Source organism: Heteronotia binoei, chromosome 1, assembly GCF_032191835.1.
Source record: "Heteronotia binoei isolate CCM8104 ecotype False Entrance Well chromosome 1, APGP_CSIRO_Hbin_v1, whole genome shotgun sequence".
Taxonomy (NCBI): Eukaryota; Metazoa; Chordata; class Lepidosauria; order Squamata; family Gekkonidae; genus Heteronotia; species Heteronotia binoei.
In genome coordinates this window covers 264,878,196-264,895,460 of record NC_083223.1, presented here as the reverse complement: position 1 = coordinate 264,895,460, position 17,265 = coordinate 264,878,196, and the positions used below count along the sequence as shown (strand labels likewise).

The 17,265-nt window shown below is 50.9% G+C and overlaps 1 protein-coding gene across 2 annotated transcripts in view; it reads right to left on the bottom strand.

The window, feature by feature from the left end:
- Nucleotides 1–6,152: 6,152 nt before the first annotated feature.
- LOC132583567 (dual specificity protein kinase CLK2-like) overlaps nucleotides 6,153–17,265 on the bottom strand; it is a 116,696-nt gene continuing 105,583 nt past the window's right edge. Inside the window, exons 8-9 of one of the 2 annotated variants that reach the window (XM_060255199.1) lie at nucleotides 11,998–12,115; nucleotides 6,153–6,500 (exon numbers count right to left, since the gene is read on the bottom strand). In XM_060255199.1, the coding sequence (XP_060111182.1) occupies nucleotides 6,354–6,500; nucleotides 11,998–12,115 (265 nt within the window). In that variant the 3' untranslated portion in view covers nucleotides 6,153–6,353. The remainder of the gene's footprint in view (nucleotides 6,501–11,997; nucleotides 12,116–17,265) is intronic. The other variant, XM_060255206.1, reaches the window with a different exon arrangement.

Genomic DNA, 17,265 nt, shown 5'->3' with positions numbered 1-17,265 from the left:
AGAAAGCTGTAATAAAAAGCCAGCTTCTAGTCCAGGGGTGTCCAGCTCATTTGTTATGAGGGACGGATCTGACATAAATGGTACCATGTCAGGCCGGACCACGTGTGTACCTATTTAAGATTAAGTAGCAGAGATATGAACTTTATAAAGGACACAGACAAACACAATTAAAGATTTTAAAAAAACCAACCTGAAAACATGCTTAAAGCATTAGCACCTCACTGGTCTTAAAGATGCTTTCTTTGTATCTCTCCCGTGGGATCCAGGGAACTGGGCAAAGGAAGCTCTGGCTCTTTCCTTCCTTCCCCTGGGGGACCAGGAAGGGGAGGAGCCTCAGCCAATAGAAGGAAGAGGGGCTTGGCTTAGTAGCTCTGCTGTGCGATTGAGAGAGCCTGGCAAAGCAAGCTATTCCCCCTCCCTTTCTCCCCGAGGGAGGTACCTCAGCCAATGGAAAAAATAAGAGGTTTTGCTTGTAGTTCTTGTGTGATTGAGCAAGCCTTGCAAAACAAGCTGTTTATGCAGAAGGAAGCAAGAGAGAGGGAGAAGGAAGTAGATGACAGCCAGTTGCTTGGGGGCCTGATAGGAGCCCTCTGGGGACCTGATTCGGCCCCCTGGCCACATGTTTGACACCCCTATTCTAGTCCTTGTGGCTGATGAACACTTGAAAAACATAAGCAGAGCTCAGTGACATATGGGGAGGGGGGTAACCCTCCATCCAACAGCACCATAGCACTCACCTGTACTCCCCCTGTGTCCCCAGAGCTTTTCAGAAACCAGGTGGGGCCATCGTAAGGCAGGGCTTGTTACTGTCTGGAGCAGGACTGGCCAAACTTACTTAACATTAAGAGCCACTTAGAATAAATGTTAGATGTTTGAGAGCTGCAAGACAGACAGGGAGGGAGGGAGACAGGGAGGGAAATAGATGGGGGAAGGAGGAGGAAGAGGTGGAAAGAAAGCAACTTTAACTTTCAATGCATTCTCCAAGCCACCAGCTGGCTTGGCTTGGGAGAAGTGATTTAAAGAGACAAATGCCTTCTCCAAGCTGGCCAACAGAGCAGCGAGGGCTTCCAGAGCCTCATAGTAGGTGTGAAAGAGCCACACATGGCTCCTGAGCCAAAGTTTGGCCACCCCTAGTCTAGAGGATAAGGAGAACTAGCAAGCCAGTTTGGAATAGTGGTTAAGTGCACAGACTCTTATCTGGGAGAACCGGGTTTGATTCCCCACTCCTCCACTTGGACCTGCTGGAATGGCCTTGGGTCAGCCATAGCCCTGGCAGAGGTTGTCCTTGAAAGGGCAGCTGCTGTGAGAGTCCTCTCCAGCCCCACCCACCTCACAGGGTTTCTGTTGTCAGGGAGGAAGGGAAAGGAAATTGTGAGCTGCTCTGAGACTCTGTCCTTGAAAGGGCAACTGCTGTGAGAGCCCTCTCAGCCCCACCCACCTCACAGGGTGTCTGTTGTGGGGAGAGAAGATATAGGAGACTGTAGGCCGCTCTGAGTCTCTGATTCAGAGTGAACAGGGTATAAATCTGCAGTCTTCTTCTTTCCTTTAATTAGAGGATGGTTCTGTTTCCCTGCCAGGATTTCCTCCTTCCCAGGAGATGTGAGGGAGGTATTCTATTTGGCTCCGTCTCCTCCGGCAGCCATTTTGGGGGTGTTTGCACTCCAAAGACGCCTGCAGCCCCAGTCCAGCTTCTCCAGGTTTCTATGCGAGGCGCCAAATTCTACATATTTCTGAAAACGGCCGCGTCTGCGGAATTTACAGGGGTCAGCACAATCGAGCTCCTTCGAGCCAGCGTTGGCTCTTCCTGCCTCTCCTCTCCTGCGATTTCAGCAGCCAGGAAAGGACAGAGGGCACCCGCTTAAAAGCGATGGATGCTCGTTCCTCTCTCGACAAAACGCATTACGCCAAAAGGGACTGGTTACTTATAGAGGGGTTGTTGTTTTTTTAAAGGAAACATCCTCTAATGGTCACAGAGGAAATCCTTCCCTTTCCAAACGGCAGATGTAGGCGGAAGGTAGGATCTGTCCTCTGCCAACCCGCTCCGTTCAGAAGAATGCGTTGGTCTGGTCAATTATTTGCCCGGCTCTAATGCCACATGTCAGAGCAGCCAGCCAGATCACAACTCATCGCAATGGATTGCAACCACTCATGGACACTCAAGGAAATTGCTGAGCAGTCGGGTGAGAACGGATAAAAGGAAGTCCTTCTTCGCCCAAAGGGTGATTGACACATGGAATTCACTGCCGCAGGAGGCGATAGCAGCTACCAGCATAGACAGCTTCAAGGGGGGATTGGATAAGCATATGGAGCAGAGGTCCATCAGTGGCTGTTAGCCACAGTGTATTGGAACTGTCTGGGGTAGTGATGCTCTGTATTCTTGGTGCTTGGGATGGGCAACAGTGGGAGGGCTTCTAGTGCCCTGGCCCCACTGATGGACCTCCTGATGGCGCCTGGGTTTTTTTGGCCACTGCGTGATACAGAGTGTTGGACTGGATGGGCCATTGGCCTGATCCAAGATGGCTTCCCTCATGTTCTTATGGCCACTGTGTGACACAGAGTGTTGGACTGGATGGGCCATTGGCCTGATCCAACATGGCTTCTCTTATGTTCTTATGGCCACTGTGTGACGCAGAGTGTTGGACCGGATGGGCCATTGGCCTGATCCAACATGGCTTCTCTTATGTTCTTATGGCCACTGTGTGACACAGTGTGTTGGACCGGATGGGCCATTGGCCTGATCCAACATGGCTTTTCTTATGTTCTTATGGCCACTGTGTGACACAGAGTGTTGGACTGGATGGGCCATTGGCCTGATCCAACATGGTTTCTCTTCTGTTCTTAGCTGGGATGGACAGGCACTGCCTCAGACCACCTGTCAATGAATTGTTGGGAAACACAGCAAGCATGCTAAGCTTATATCAGAACCAGGGCTGTATTTGTAGCAGGAATTCCTTTGCATATTAGGCCATGCACCCCTGATGTAGCCAGTCCTTCTGGAGCTTACAGTAGGTCCTGTAATAAGAGTTCTGTAAGCTCCAGGAGGATTGGCTACATCAGAGCTATGTGGCCTAATGTGCAAAGGAGTTTCTGCTACAAAAAAAAAAAGCCCTGCTAATGCCAGTTGCCACTTTAGGGTCAGGAGACTTCTCACTACAGGATCTGAGATCTGATGAGACAGGGCTTGCCAAGGTCCACCCAGGTCACGGCCAGGAACTAAATTTTGACTGGAAAAAAATGTATTAAAAAAAAATAAGCACCTCTTCCAACAACCTGAAAAGGCAGGCTGTGCCCATATTGCAAGTGGCATTCTGACAGAGGCGACATTTGAACTGATGGTATCCTGATAGGCAGCCAGTTTGGTGTAGTGCGTGAGAGAACCGGGTTTGATTCCCCCACTTGCAGCTGCTGGAATGGCCTTGGGTCAGCCACAGCTCTGGCAGAGGTTGTCCTTGAAAGGGCAGCTGCTGGGAGAGCCCTCTCCAGCCCCACCCACCTCACAGGGCGTCTGTTGTGGGGGAGGAAGGGAAAGGAGATTGTGAGCCGCTCTGAGATTCAGAGAGAAGGGCAGGGTTTAAATCTAGTACCTTCTCTGCTAAAAATGTCAGCCCTTCCAAGCACAATGAATTCTCAGCTCCTCCCCTCTCCCTCCCCAAACAACTTCCTGTTTCAAACTGGAGAGCCAGTTTGGTGTAGTGGTTAAGTGTGCGGACTCTTATCTGGGAGAACCGGGTTCGATTCCCCACTCCTCCACTTGCAGCTGCTGGAATGGCCTTGGGTCAGCCATAGCCCTGGCAGAGGTTGTCCTTGAAAGGGCAGCTGCTGTGAGAGCCCTCTCCAGCCCCACCCACCTCACAGGGTTTCTGTTGTCAGGGAGGAAGGGAAAGGAAATTGTGAGCTGCTCTGAGACTCTGTCCTTGGAAGGGCAGCTGCTGGGAGAGTCCTCTCAGCCCCACCCACCTCACAGGGTGTCTGTTGTGGGGGAGAAAGGGAAAGGAGATTGTGAGCCGCTCTGAGACTCTTTGGAGTGGAGGGCGGGATATAAATCCAATATCATCTTCTATGGCTGCTCCCCCCTTCCAAAAAAACAAAAAACAAAAAACCCCACACCAAACCAGTAAAACGGTGATTTAAAATGTAGTTTATTCCTTAAATAAAATCCCGTTAAGTAGTTTTGCATTTTGGCACAGCAAAAAAGAAAAATGAAACATACGCCACTCCTCCTCCCATGTATATACAAAACGAAGAAACGAGAAGGGGGGGGGGAATCATACGGTGTTCCGGCGAGGGCGGGGGTCAAGTCAGTCAGGAAGAGATCGGAAGTCAAGTACAGATCCAGTTAAGGGAGAGGTAAGGCAAAGCTGGGAAGGGGTGGAGGGGGGCACATAACAGGTGGTGGAATGAACCACACGACTGAGTAAAGACAGGAAGTCAAAATCAGGAAGTTGGGACAGGGGCAGGCAGGTGAGGTTGCATTGCGGGCAAAACACCAGGGGTGGAATTCTAGCAGGAGCTCCTTTGCATATTAGGCCACACACCCCCTGATGCAGCCAATCTTCCGAGAGCTGACACGGCTTGCTCTTGGAGGATTGGCTCCATCAGGGGTGTGTGGCTCCTACTATGCAAAGGAGCTCCTGCTAGAATTCCAGCCCTGCAAAACACCAAACACAGACGTTAGACAGAGATGAGCAAGGGGGGGGGGGGGACTGATCCTTTTGAACAAATAAGAAGACCCCAGAGGCCTCTGCCACAAATCTCCTTTTAAAACAGGAGCCATGCGCTTACGTAGGGGGGTGGAAGAGAATGATGAGTCCACGGCAACTTTACGGTACGACCGGGGGTGGGGTGGGGACAGTCCACACAGAAGCCGAACAGCCCGGCTCCGGGACGCTTTTGTGCGGCCGTCTCCCCACCTCCAAAAGAAGATACGCGAATGGCAAAAAAACTAGTGACAAGAAAAAAAGAAAATCATTTTAAGAGTTCTTTTAAAAGCGAGCGTAAAAAGATCACGGAATAAAAGCACAGAGGCAAAATATCAGCCGGAAGGAACGAGGGGAAATACCCTGTTAGTAATGGGGGGGGGGGGAAACGGGGCAAGGGTCTTAGCAACAACCTGGCCCGCTTGAAAGAAAAGGAAGACTCTGCGCATGACGATAAGGCAAACCGTTAGGGATGAAAGCTACACTGAACGTCGCAGAGAGATGCAAATGGGCAGTGAGGGGGGTCCCACAGAGATGAGAGAATCCCCTCTCCCATGATGATAGAGAAGGCCTGGAGCTGACGGGCAAGGAAACACCCGTCTGTGAGTCTAGTGTTACATACAAGGATCATAAGACGCTGCCTGAAACTAAGGTCGATTCCATAGGCTAATACTGCCTCCTGGTGGTGGATCAAAGCACCACACGCCCAGCCACGGAAGCTCGAAGGGGAAGGGGTACAGCAAAGGAAGCCCGACGACAGCACGATTCACGGGGGAATCAGGACTGCAAAGCCAATGCAAACCCCACCCACCCCTTCATACGTGCAGCACAAAGATTCGACCAAGCGGCGCAAAAAACGGCTCTGGGGCAGGAAGTGAGGCAGACCCCTGTCCTGCTCGCTCCCGGAACAAGCTGCATGATGGGAACACAGCCCCAAAGGCTGTGCGATCTTTGCAAGGCCGTGTGGTTAAAAACGAGAACCACCCGCTGGATTTCAGGCCGTCGGGCAACCACTCAAGGTGCGGTAAGTCTCGCTAGGGAACGCTGGGAAGGGAGAGACGTCGCTCAAAGGGGATTGTGGGAGTTGAAAGCCCACGTGCCAAATGAACTTGGCTAGTGCTTATATGCTGAACTGCTGATATGGGGTGGGAACTGGGGGAAGGGACTAGCAGGGGAGGATAAGATCGCAGCCACTCCTCCTTACCTGACCTCGGTGGAGAAGGAGGAGGGTGAGTCCACACAGGCCTCAATCATCCGCAATATTTCCATTTGTTCCAGACGTTTTAATGCATTAGCCACTTTGGTGGCCCATGTAAGGGCAGAGAAGCAGGACGCACGCTTTGTAAATAAATAGTAAGCAATCTGCGGAAAGACAACCTAGCTCTCCCTATCCCTCTGGGTCTTCGGTTCTACGGTCGGGGAAGAAAGCGGGAAACTTTTTGCTGTGTGCTGGGCCAGGTGTGGGGGGGGGCAGGCAGTAGAGGAGAGGGGCGGTGCAGATCCCATGCTGAAACTGGCGGGGCGGGGGGGGCAGCGTTCTAATCGGCACAGGGAAGGACTCCGAAGAGAGCGATTCAGTTTTTGTTTCCATGGAAGTCACCCCGCTCAGAACGGGGTGCGGGAAAGGCCGGCGGGCTGGTTTCTCACCCCCAGCTTCTACGGGGCTCGGAAGGCGTTGCTGGCCGCTCCGGCGGCTGCGTTGGCGGCCGCTGTGCGCACTGTCTGGTTGGAGAAAACACCGGCGGCGAATTCCTCTTGTGCCTTCTGGAAGCTGGCCCCGGTGCGGCGGTAGAGAGAGTGGATCTGTGGGGAGAAAGATGGGGGAGAGAGTGACTCGGGTGCTATGTTTTTATTCACCTACCCTTACTGGAGCTAAGAACCGTGCAGAGGCTGTTCCCCCCACCCTCTAAGCTTCACAACCAAGTCGACACAGAGAACTTTTTCTTCCTCTCCCAAAATAGCAGAACTTGAAAGGCGTCTAATGAAGCCGATGGGTAGTAGGTTCAGGAGGAACAAAAGGAAATACTACTTTACGCGGAGAGGGACTAAACGGTGGAATTCGCTGCCAGAGGATGGAGTGATGGCCACAGGCTTAGACAGGTTTTAAAGAGGGTTACTTAGATTCATGGAGGAGAGGTCTCTCAGTGGCCCCTAGCCACGGTGACTGTGGAGAAACGCCATCTTAGTTGGGAGGGAACACGAAACTGCTAAGCAGGCTTTGGGGCCTAGCCCTCCTTTCATTCCCCCCCTCCCTTCCAGAGCCAAACCAACAACTCTAGGGGGAAAGCCTCCTAGAGCGGCAGGAAGTTCTTTTGTTCTTGGTATGTGAGTTAGGCAGGAAGAGAGGCAGTTCTCAACTGGCGCTCAAAGGAAGAGGTTGCCAGTGTGGGGGGTCCTGCCTGTGGAAGAGGCCTATTCAAGAGGAAAAGGCCCCCAGGTAGTCAGACCAAGTAAGTCATCCACAAGACAGGGCAAGTTTAGACCAGGGACAGTAGGATGCGTTTATAACCACCTTTTCTTTGTCATGCTGTTTGCTGTGCGGGTGCTGTGCTGTGCTAACCTTTTACATGCAACTGTTTTTGTTTTGTTTTGTTCTTCTTTTCTTTTCGTTTTCTCTTTTAATTAAATATTTTTACTGTTTTGAATGCTGGCAGTCAAACTCTGTACCACATAGATCCCCAACCGCCTTAGACCACGCTGCTTTAAGAAGGGGGCCCCGAAGAAGGGGGAAGGCATGCAGTTGGATAAGGTGCCAATCCTCCAGGGGTTCCCTGAAGAAGTGCTGTGGCCTCTGTGATACCCAAGTACTGGGTGGCAGAGGGCCTTGAGGCCTGGCCTCATAGCTGGAGAGGGGGATTGGGAGTCCTGTTCCTCTCAATCTGAACCCCTAGACTGAGCAGGTGGTGGCAGCGAGCCCAAGTGGCAGGAGGAGAAATAGCTCCCTCCAGGAGTTGGCGACTCAATAGGGAGTTGATGGGACCGGGTCTGAAGACAGAATCGGGCCGGTTCCGTCACAGTGACTAAAGGGAACCTGCCAATTCAGAGGCAATAAGAATCTGAAACCCAGAGCCTGGAGGCAACATCAGGGGAAAGCCTTGGACTCTATGCCCTGTTGGCTCGACCTCCAGAGAAACTGGTTGGCTGCTGTGTGGGACAGGATACTGGACTAGGTGGACCCTCACTGGGCTGATCCAGCAGGGCTCTTCTGATGTTCTTCTGGGGGAAGGCCTCAGCCTCTCTGCCCTGTTGTTGGCCCTCCAAAGGAACAGAGTGAGGCCACTGTGTGAAACAAGATGCTGGACTGGATGGACCCTCACTGGTCTGATCCAGCAGGGCTCTTCCGATGTTCTTATGAGGGGAAGGCCTTGGCCTTTCTGCCCTGTTGTTGGCCCTCCAGAGGAACTGGTTGAGGCCACTGTGTGAGGCAAGATGCTGGACTGGATGGACCCTCACTGGTCTGATCCAGCAAGGCTCTTCCGATGTTCTTATGAGGGGAAGGCCTCGGCCTCTCTGCCCTGTTGTAGGCCCTCCAGAGGAACTGGTTGAAGCCACTGTGTGAGACAGGATGCTGGACCAGATAGACCCTCACTGGTCTGATCCAGCAGGGCCCTTCTGACGTTCTTCTGGTAATAACCCTGTGAGGAGGTTTGGCCCCAGGGAAAGAAAAAACAATAGATCGCACCCAGCAAATTTCACGATCTGAGGAGCAGACCAGAGGCTGTAAGACCTGCCAATTCACACACTCAAAAAAACAACTAACCCTAATATGAGTATTCCTTAATGCTATTTCATAACCTGGCTAGCAATTTAATAAACTGCCTTGTTGCTGCTAATTGAATGAAAGCTGACCAACCTGGGGAAATCTGCCAGTCCCTGAGACAGAAATTCTTGGTATCAAAAGTTTTTTGGGGGGAATAATCAGGGGTGGAATTCTAGCAGGAGCTCCTTTGCGTATTAGGCCATGCCCCCTGATGTAGCCAATCCTCCAATAGCTTACAAAAAAAGAGCCTTGTAAAGTCTTGGAGGATTGGCTACATCAGGGGTGTGTGGCCTAATATGCAAAGGAGCTCCTGCTAGAATTCCACCCCTGGGAATAATTCACTGTTGGGCGGTGCGGGGGGGAGCAACATCTCCACTGGAACTGGTTCAAGGGCTTTCTTTCAGACATCACAAGGGAAAATCCTTGCCACTTCTGTGAAAAAGGTTCAGTTTTTCATAGCGCCAGGGTCCCCGGCATGGTGCCCGTGGGCGCCACGGCAGCTGCCAACACGTTTTCTGATGCCATCCAAGTGCTTTTAGAAAGTGGGTGGAGCCTGCTGGAGCTTTTGCCCAGCAAGGCTTCTGATTAGCCGTGTAGATTTTTTTACAGGGAAGCCGGGCTCAGAGAAAAACGTGCGCTGCCCAGCTGTGTCAAGTCTGAATAAAACTCTGGCTCAACCAGAGAGCATGTTGGGTAAAACCAAAGTAGAACCAAATGCCGCTAGTGCCTCTCTTCTACTCCCCCCTCCCTTTCTTTAGAAGCTCTCCCTGCTTTGAAATGGTGATGTGGGAAAAGTCTTATCTGAACCTTCTCAGCCCAGGCCTGTGGGAGTTGTAGGAGCCTAGTGAAACATCAAGGCCGCTACGCCTAATCAACATGAGAATGTACTAGTAACATTTATGTGTGAATGTCCCCTGTGCAATTTCCCTGCCCGTAGGAATGCTTTTGAAGTGATCTTTATATGCAATGTATTTACTGTATGATTTTAGTCTCTTCAAACCCTGGCTCAGGCCGCAAGCATCCAGTATCAAAAAACTAGCTTCTTTGTATCCGCATCGACTCGTTATTGAATCTGCAGACTTGACAGGGTGCTCCCGGAGAGCCAGTTTGGCGTAGTGGTTAAGTGCGCAGACTCTTATCTGGGAGAACCGGGTTTGATTCCCCACTCCTCCACTTGCACCTGCTGGAATGGCCTTGGGTCAGCCATAGCTCTGGCAGAGGTTGTCCTTGAAAGGGCAGCTGCTGTGAGAGCCCTCTCCAGCCCCACCCACCTCACAGGGTGTCTGTTGTGGGGGTGGAAGGGAAAGGAGATTGTGAGCCGCTCTGAGACTCTTCGGAGTGGAGGGCGGGATATAAATCCAATATCTTCATCTACCTCACAGGGTGTCTGTTGTGGGGGAGGAAGGGAAAGGAGATTGTGAGCCACTCTGAGACTCTTCGGAGTGGAGGGCGAGATATAAATCCAATATCTTCATCTACCTCACAGGGTGTCTGTTGTGGGGGAGGAAGGTAAAGGAGATTGTGAGCCGCTCTGAGACTCTTCGGAGTGGAGGGCGGGATATAAATCCAATATCTTCATCTACCTCACAGGGTGTCTGTTGTGGGGGAGGAAGGTAAAGGAGATTGTGAGCCGCTCTGAGACTCTTCGGAGTGGAGGGCGGGATATAAATCCAATATCTTCATCTACCTCACAGAGTGTCTGCTGTGGGGGAGGAAGGTAAAGGAGATTGTGAGCCACTCTGAGACTCTTCGGAGTGGAGGGCGGGATATAAATCCAATATCTTCATCTACCTCACAGGGTGTCTGTTGTGGGGGAGGAAGGTAAAGGAGATTGTGAGCCGCTCTGAGACTCTTCGGAGTGGAGGGCGGGATATAAATCCAATATCTTCATCTACCTCACAGGGTATCTGTTGTGGGGGAGGAAGGTAAAGGAGATTGTGAGCCGCTCTGAGACTCTTCGGAGTGGAGGGCGGGATATAAATCCAATATCTTCATCTACCTCACAGGGTGTCTGTTGTGGGGGAGGAAGGTAAAGAAGATTGTGAGCCGCTCTGAGACTCTGAGTGGAGGATGGAATGTAAATCCAATGTCGTCGTCTTCTTCTTCGCCTTGAAGGCGAGAGTAACCAGGTGGGGCATTGGAACGGCTCGCCCGCAACCCCCACTCAGCCTTCTCAAGTCTGTCCAAGAAAGCTGAGCGGGGACTGCAGGCAAGCTGTGTCTGCGCAGTGCACTCTTGGAGCACCTGTGCAGGCGTTGCTCACCTGGAGCCCCACCCTGCCCTTCCATGCAGTGCAGCCGTGCCTGCCCTCCCTTCCAGAAGCGCCAGCGCTTTGACTGACCCGATAAGCAACTGTGATTGCTATGAACGAGGGTCCCCACCTGATGGATTAGCGCCTGATGAAGCAGTCATCTGGGAAACGGTCTCGTTTACCAGTCCACCGTTACGCTTCTCATATCTACACTTTGGGACTTACCTTTATTCGCTAGGACTCGGCAGTCCAAGAAGTTTCATCCACACAGCTGCTGGAGATATTGGAGCTTGGACTCATATGAACATATGAAGCTGCCTTATACTGAATCACACCCTCAGTCCATCAAAGTCAGTCTTGTCTACTCAAGACTGGCAGCAGCTCTCCAGGATCTCAAGCTGAGGTTTTTCATGCCTATTTGCCTGAACCCTTTTCAGTTGGAGATGCCGGGGATTGAACCTGCGACCTTCTGCTTGCCAAGCAGATTGCTCTACCACTGAGCCACCGTCCCTCCCCAACTCTTTAACGATCAGGATGCAGCCTGCGCGAACCAGCGCCGCGCTTTGTCTCCAGTCAGCTTCCGTTTGTATCTCTTGGTTCAGTTTGTGTTACTGAATTGCAATCTGGGTCGCGAGTTAAGTGTGGCTGATTTTCTATTGTTCTTCAGCTCTATGAATCTCGCAGTGTGTTTAGAACCGTGAGCTTTGTGCTTCTTTGTTTTAGGTTCTCGTGCACGGCTTCCTCTTTGACTGTGCCTGCCCTCCGTGCAGGCAGGGGTGTGGCTGCGAGGCAGGCGCAGGTGGGGGAGCGGGGCAGGTGCCAGCCTGGGGCACCTGAGGCCCTAGCGCCAGGCCTGAGCATATGTGGATCTCCTCTCCTTCATTTGATACTCACAACGAACATATGAGCCTATGAAGCTGCCTTCTACTGAATCAGACCCTGGGTCCATTAAAGTCAGTCTTGTCTACTCAGACTGGCAGTGGCTCTCCAGGGTCTCAAGCTGAGGTTTTTCACTCCTATTTGCTTGGGCCCTTTTTAGTTGGAGATGCCGAGGGTTGAACCTGGGACCTTCTGCTTACCAAGCAGATGCTCTACCACTGAGCCACTGTCCCTCCAACGAAGCTGTGAAGGGGGTGAGGAGTGACTAGTGGAAGGTCCACAGCAATGCCTCATCCTGACGCCGGCGACGCCAAGACGCCCAACGATGAATAGGCAGCTGGTGAGAGGATGGGGGAAAGACGGTGGGAGAAGCGGGAAGAAACACCACCCCTCCCCCTTCCCGAGCTTACCCGCTTCAGCATGACGACGCCCAGCACTGCCACGGCCGTGAAGAGTGTGGCCACCAGCATCATGAGGACAGCCACAGCGGTGTTCTCATTCAGCGCCGAGAGACTCACGATCCAGCCACTGTGATGGGGGGGGGGCGGGTTGCAGGGTGGGAGAGAAAGATGTTAAGTAAGCACGTAGGGGAATGGAGGTCTAAGCCAGGGGTGTCAAACATTGGCCTGGGGGCCAAATCAAGCAACCGGCTGTCATCTGCTTCCTTCTCCCCCTCTCTTGCTTCCTTCTGCATCACAGCTTGCTTTGCAAGGCTTGCTCAATCACACAGGAACTACAGAGCAAAGCCTCTATTTTCTCTACTGGCTGAGGCTCCTTCCTTGGGGAGGAAGGGGGGGGGAGCTTGCTTTGCCAGGCTCTCTCAATCACACAGCAGAGCTACTGAGCTAAGCCTCTCTTCCTTCTATTGGCTGAGGCTCCTCCGCCCTGGTCCCTTAGGGAAGGAAGGAAAGAGCCAGAGCTTCCTTTGCCCAGTTCCCTGGACCCCATGGGAGAGATACAAAGAAAGCAATTTAAGACCAACGAGCGCTAATGGTTTAAGCTTTTTTTAAAAAATGTGTTTGTCCGTGTCCTTTATAAAGTTTATATCTCTGCAACTTGGCATTACATTTTATGACACGACTCGACAAGGTCTCATTTATATCAGATCTGGCCCTCATAACAAATGAGTTTGACACCCCTGGTCTAGGCAATTCATAAATCGCACACTCCTACACAGCTTGGGGAACAATCTACCGGAAAAAGAACACACGGATAAGATGGCGAAGATGTAACTCGAAGGTTCCGTGACAAACCAGCCTCAAAGCGACTCAAAAATACTGAAAGATGCAGCACGATTCTTATTAAGGCTATTTAAATCAGAAACAAAATAAATCAATATTTACAATATATACCAGGAACATAAACGATGGGTCAAAAACCCATTTCATAGGGAAAAGTCCATATGCGTCTTCAAAGTATATCTTAAAAATACAAAAAGTCCACATCTGGGTCACCCAGATGTGCGGTTAGCAAAAATTCCTTAGAGCAACGAGGCAGTACTCAAATGTCCTTGTTTCACAAGAGCTTTGTCCAGCTTCACATTCGCACAGTGAAGACAAGGCAAGAACGCTTCAAAGCACAGCCCACTCGCTAGTGCAGGGGAGGCCAAACTTGCTTAACGTAAGAGCCATGCACAATAAATGCAAGATGCTTGAGAGCCACAAGGTATGAACGTTAGAGAACCATAAGACACAAATTTTAGATGTTTGAGGTGTAAGAGAGAGGGGGGGGAGAGAGAGCGAGAGAGAGGGAGGGAGAAAGAAGGAAGGAAGGAAGATCGGGAGGGAGAGGTAGAAATAAAGAAACTTTAACTTTAAATGCATTTCCCAGGCCACCAGCTGGGGTGTTGGGGACTTTTGAGAGCCACACAATATGTGTGAAAGAGCCACATGTGGCTCCCAGGCCACAGTTTGGCCACCCCTGCACTAGTGCATAAGCAGAAAATCTACTTGGGGAACAGGGCATTTGGGATCCGGCCTCTCAGCGAAGGGCCCATCCTTTCACAGCCTCGATAACATCAAGAAAAGAATGGGCTGGAATCTCTCGCTCACCTAAGCGCAGAAACTCCTGCCGGCAGTCGGAGCCTTCCTCCTCCAGACGGAAGGCTCCTTCCTCCGGTGGAAGTTTCTGCTTTTATCAAAGATTTCAGGTTTTCATGGCTGGCATCATCATTAGGGTTTGTAGAATCTTTCGGGCTCAAGTGCCGTGTTCTTCTGGAGAAAGTTTTTCTTCCAGACGTTTCTCTCTCAGCTGCGGAGAACATCCTCAGTGGCGTTGCAGCCAGAGCAGGCGTTCTGACCTTCTTGGCTGCTGTGCATTGAGTGCAGGTCAGAACGCCTGCTCCGGCTGCAACGCCACTGAGGATGTTCTCCGCAGCTGAGAACGAAACGTCTGGAAGAAAAACTTTCTCCAGTAGAACACGGCACTTGAGCCGAAAGATTCTACAAACCCTAATTTCTGCTTTTAACTGAGTGGTCGGATTCAATCTGTCCTCTTATTGTAGCAGGAGCTCCTTTGCCTATTAGGCCACACACCCCTGATGTAGCCAACCCTCCTGGAGCTTACAGCAGGCCCTGTACTAAGAGCCCTGTCAGCTCTTGTAGGATTGGCTACATCGGGGTGTGTGGCCTAATATGCAAAGGAGTTCCTGCTACAAAAAAAGCCCTGTTAATATTGTTGATGCTGGCATTAGTGTTGAATGAACAGTAACAGCAGGGGTGAAATTCTAGCAGGAGCTCCTTTGCATATTAGCCCACACACTCCTGATGTAGCCAATCCTCCAAGAGCTTACAGTAGGAGGCCCTGTAATAAGAGCCCTGTAAGCTCTTGGAGGATTGGCTACATCAGGAGGTGTGGCTTATTATGCAAAGGAGCTTCTGCTAGAATTTCACCCCTGAGTAACAGTAAAAGCAAAACAAAGGAGCTTCCACATCCTGCCTTTGAGCAGAGGACATTTTTGCGGTTTCCTGAGCTCTCCCGGACACCACTTTTCTCATACAGTAAGGATATCGGAGCAAGCTGAACTTGGAACGAACGCCAGAACGCCATCAGAGCTATGGAACAGTCTATACGATTTCTCCCAACAGCCTCTTAGAACTCGCCCCTTTCCACTGCTCGCTGCAATTACTTTCCGACGGAGCTATCAGAGTTGTGCAATTGGGAAGTATCAGATCCCCATCATAAGTGGAATTAATGGTCAGAATTCTTGGATGCTCCCAAGCTAACAACTCTAATACTTCTTGATGATGCCAGAATGATAAGAACATAAGAGAAGCCATGTTGGATCAGGCCAATGGCCCATCCAGTCCAACACTCTGTGTCACACAGTGGCAAAAAAACCCCCAGATGCCATCAGAAGGTCCATCAGTGGAGCCAGAGCTCCAGAAGCCCTCCCACTGTGTCTCCCCCCCCCCCCTTCCAAGCACTAAAAATACAGAACATCACTGCTCCAGACAGAGAATTCCATCTATAAAAAGGTAAAGTTGGTCCCCTGTGCAAGCACCAGTTGTTTTCGACTCTGGGGTGATTCACAATGTTTTCACGGCAGACTTTTGATGGGGTGGTTTGCCATTGCCTTCCCCAGTCCTCTACACTTTCCCTCCAGCAAGCTGGGGACTCATTTTACCGACCTCGGAAGGATGGAAGGCTGAGTCAACCTGGAGCCGGCTACCTGAACCAGCTTTTGCTGGGATCGAACTCAGGTCGTGAGCAGAGGGATCCAACTGCAGTACTTCAGCTTTACCACTCTGCGCCATGGGGCACTTATTCCATCTATACCCTGTGGCTGAGCCACTGATGGACCTCCGCTTATACGTTTCTCCAATCCCCTCTTGAAGCTGTCTATGCTTGCAGCCGCTGCCACCACCTCCTGTGGCAGTGAATTCCACGTGTTAATCACCCTTTAGGTGAAGAAGTATTTCCTTTTATATTTTCCATCGGCCACGTGGTGTCATTTGTGTATCTCAAACTGTTAATGTTCCTTCCACTGGTTTCCATTCCACTTTCACCTAAAGCTAATCCAGCTCTCCTTAGGATAGGTTCTACATGCAGACTGAAGAGATGGGGGGATGAAATGCATCCTCGTCCAACACCTTTGCCGACCAGAAACCATTCTGTCTCTCCCAACTCTGTTCTAACAGCGGCCTCTTCTCCAGAGTACAGGCTGCATGTTAAAACTATCAGACATCGTGGTGGCACGCCTATTTCTTTTAAAACCGGCCACGGCTTTTCGGGATTCATCGTCAGCCTCAAAGCTGTGCAGATTCCCCTGCAGTCGTTCCTTTTGTTGAAACCTTATATACCCTGGAAAACCCTGTTGCTCTCTAAGGTGCTACTGTATTCAAATCCAGCTTTTCTGCTACAGACCAACACAGCAACACACCTGAAACTCTGTATTCAGATCAGGTTTTTGTAGTGGTTGAACTGGAACCCTGAATGGTACCCACAGCAGCCCCTGTGGTGGGAATTATTCTTCCCTCACCATGTGGTGCCAACGTTGAGCAGGGGTGGAATTCTACCAGGAGCTCCTTTGCATATTAGGCCACACCCCCTGATGTAGCCAATCCTCCAAGAGCTTACAAGGCTCTTTTTTGCAAGCTCTTGGCGGATTGGCTACATCAGGGGTGTGTGGCCTAATATGCAAAGGAGCTCCTGCTAGAATTCCACCCCTGACCTTGACTATTAGAGAGAAGGATTCCCGTAACCAGTTCTCATACAACGTCTTCCTTGGCGTCGACCAACAGGCAGAGCGACATCAGCGGTGCAATTAAAGATCTGAAGATGGAGAATTCCTTTCCTGACACGTTCTGCCGCTCCCAAGAGCCAAAATATACAGCAGGATCACAGTGCATACAAATGCTGACAAAGAAACCACCTGTGGTCGATCGGAGGCCTGGCTGGATAGTCCCACTTGGCCCCACCCACTCTCTAAAAACACTGGCCTGGCCCCAGGAAAGGCGATGGTAGTTTGGCGTGGCAGGGGTGGCCAAACTGCGGGGCTTGGGAGCCACACGTGGCTCTTTCATACATATTGTGCGGCTCTCAAACTCCACACCACCTGGTCAGCTAGCTTGGAAGAAGGCATTTGTCTCCAAGCCAGTGGCTTGGAGAATGCATTTAAAGTTGCTTTCTTTCCACTTCTCTCTCCCTCCCCCTCCCATCTATTTATTTATTTATTTCCTTCCTTCCTTCCTTCCTTCCTTCCTTCCTTCCTTCCTTCCTTCCTTCCTTCCTTCCTTCCTGTTTTGTGGCTCTCAAACATCTGATGTTTATTCTGTGTGGCTCTTACATTAAGCACGTTTGGCCACTGCTGGTGTAAGGTTTTGCCCAGGACCTATCACAAGACTTCTTGAATAGGTGCAAAAGATGCTTTAATAAATAATTGGGTAGCGGTAGCAAACACTTGTAGCAGGTGCATGCAAGACAACTTGTCTTGCCAGACTGACAATAAGTGAAAGATACAGTCCAGATACAGGTTACAGGTTAAAGGCTCATCCTTTCTCCCGCCCAACCATCTCTCATTCAAAAGTCTTCAAATTAGTTCTGAGACCACAGTGTTGCTTTCCTGCAAGGTCACAATCCAGCTTTTGCAGACATTTCCAGTGGGTACCTCTCTTCCGTTTCCAGGGAGACCAGATTAGGTCCTGGTTTCCCACAATAAATTGCTCTCATTTAGAATC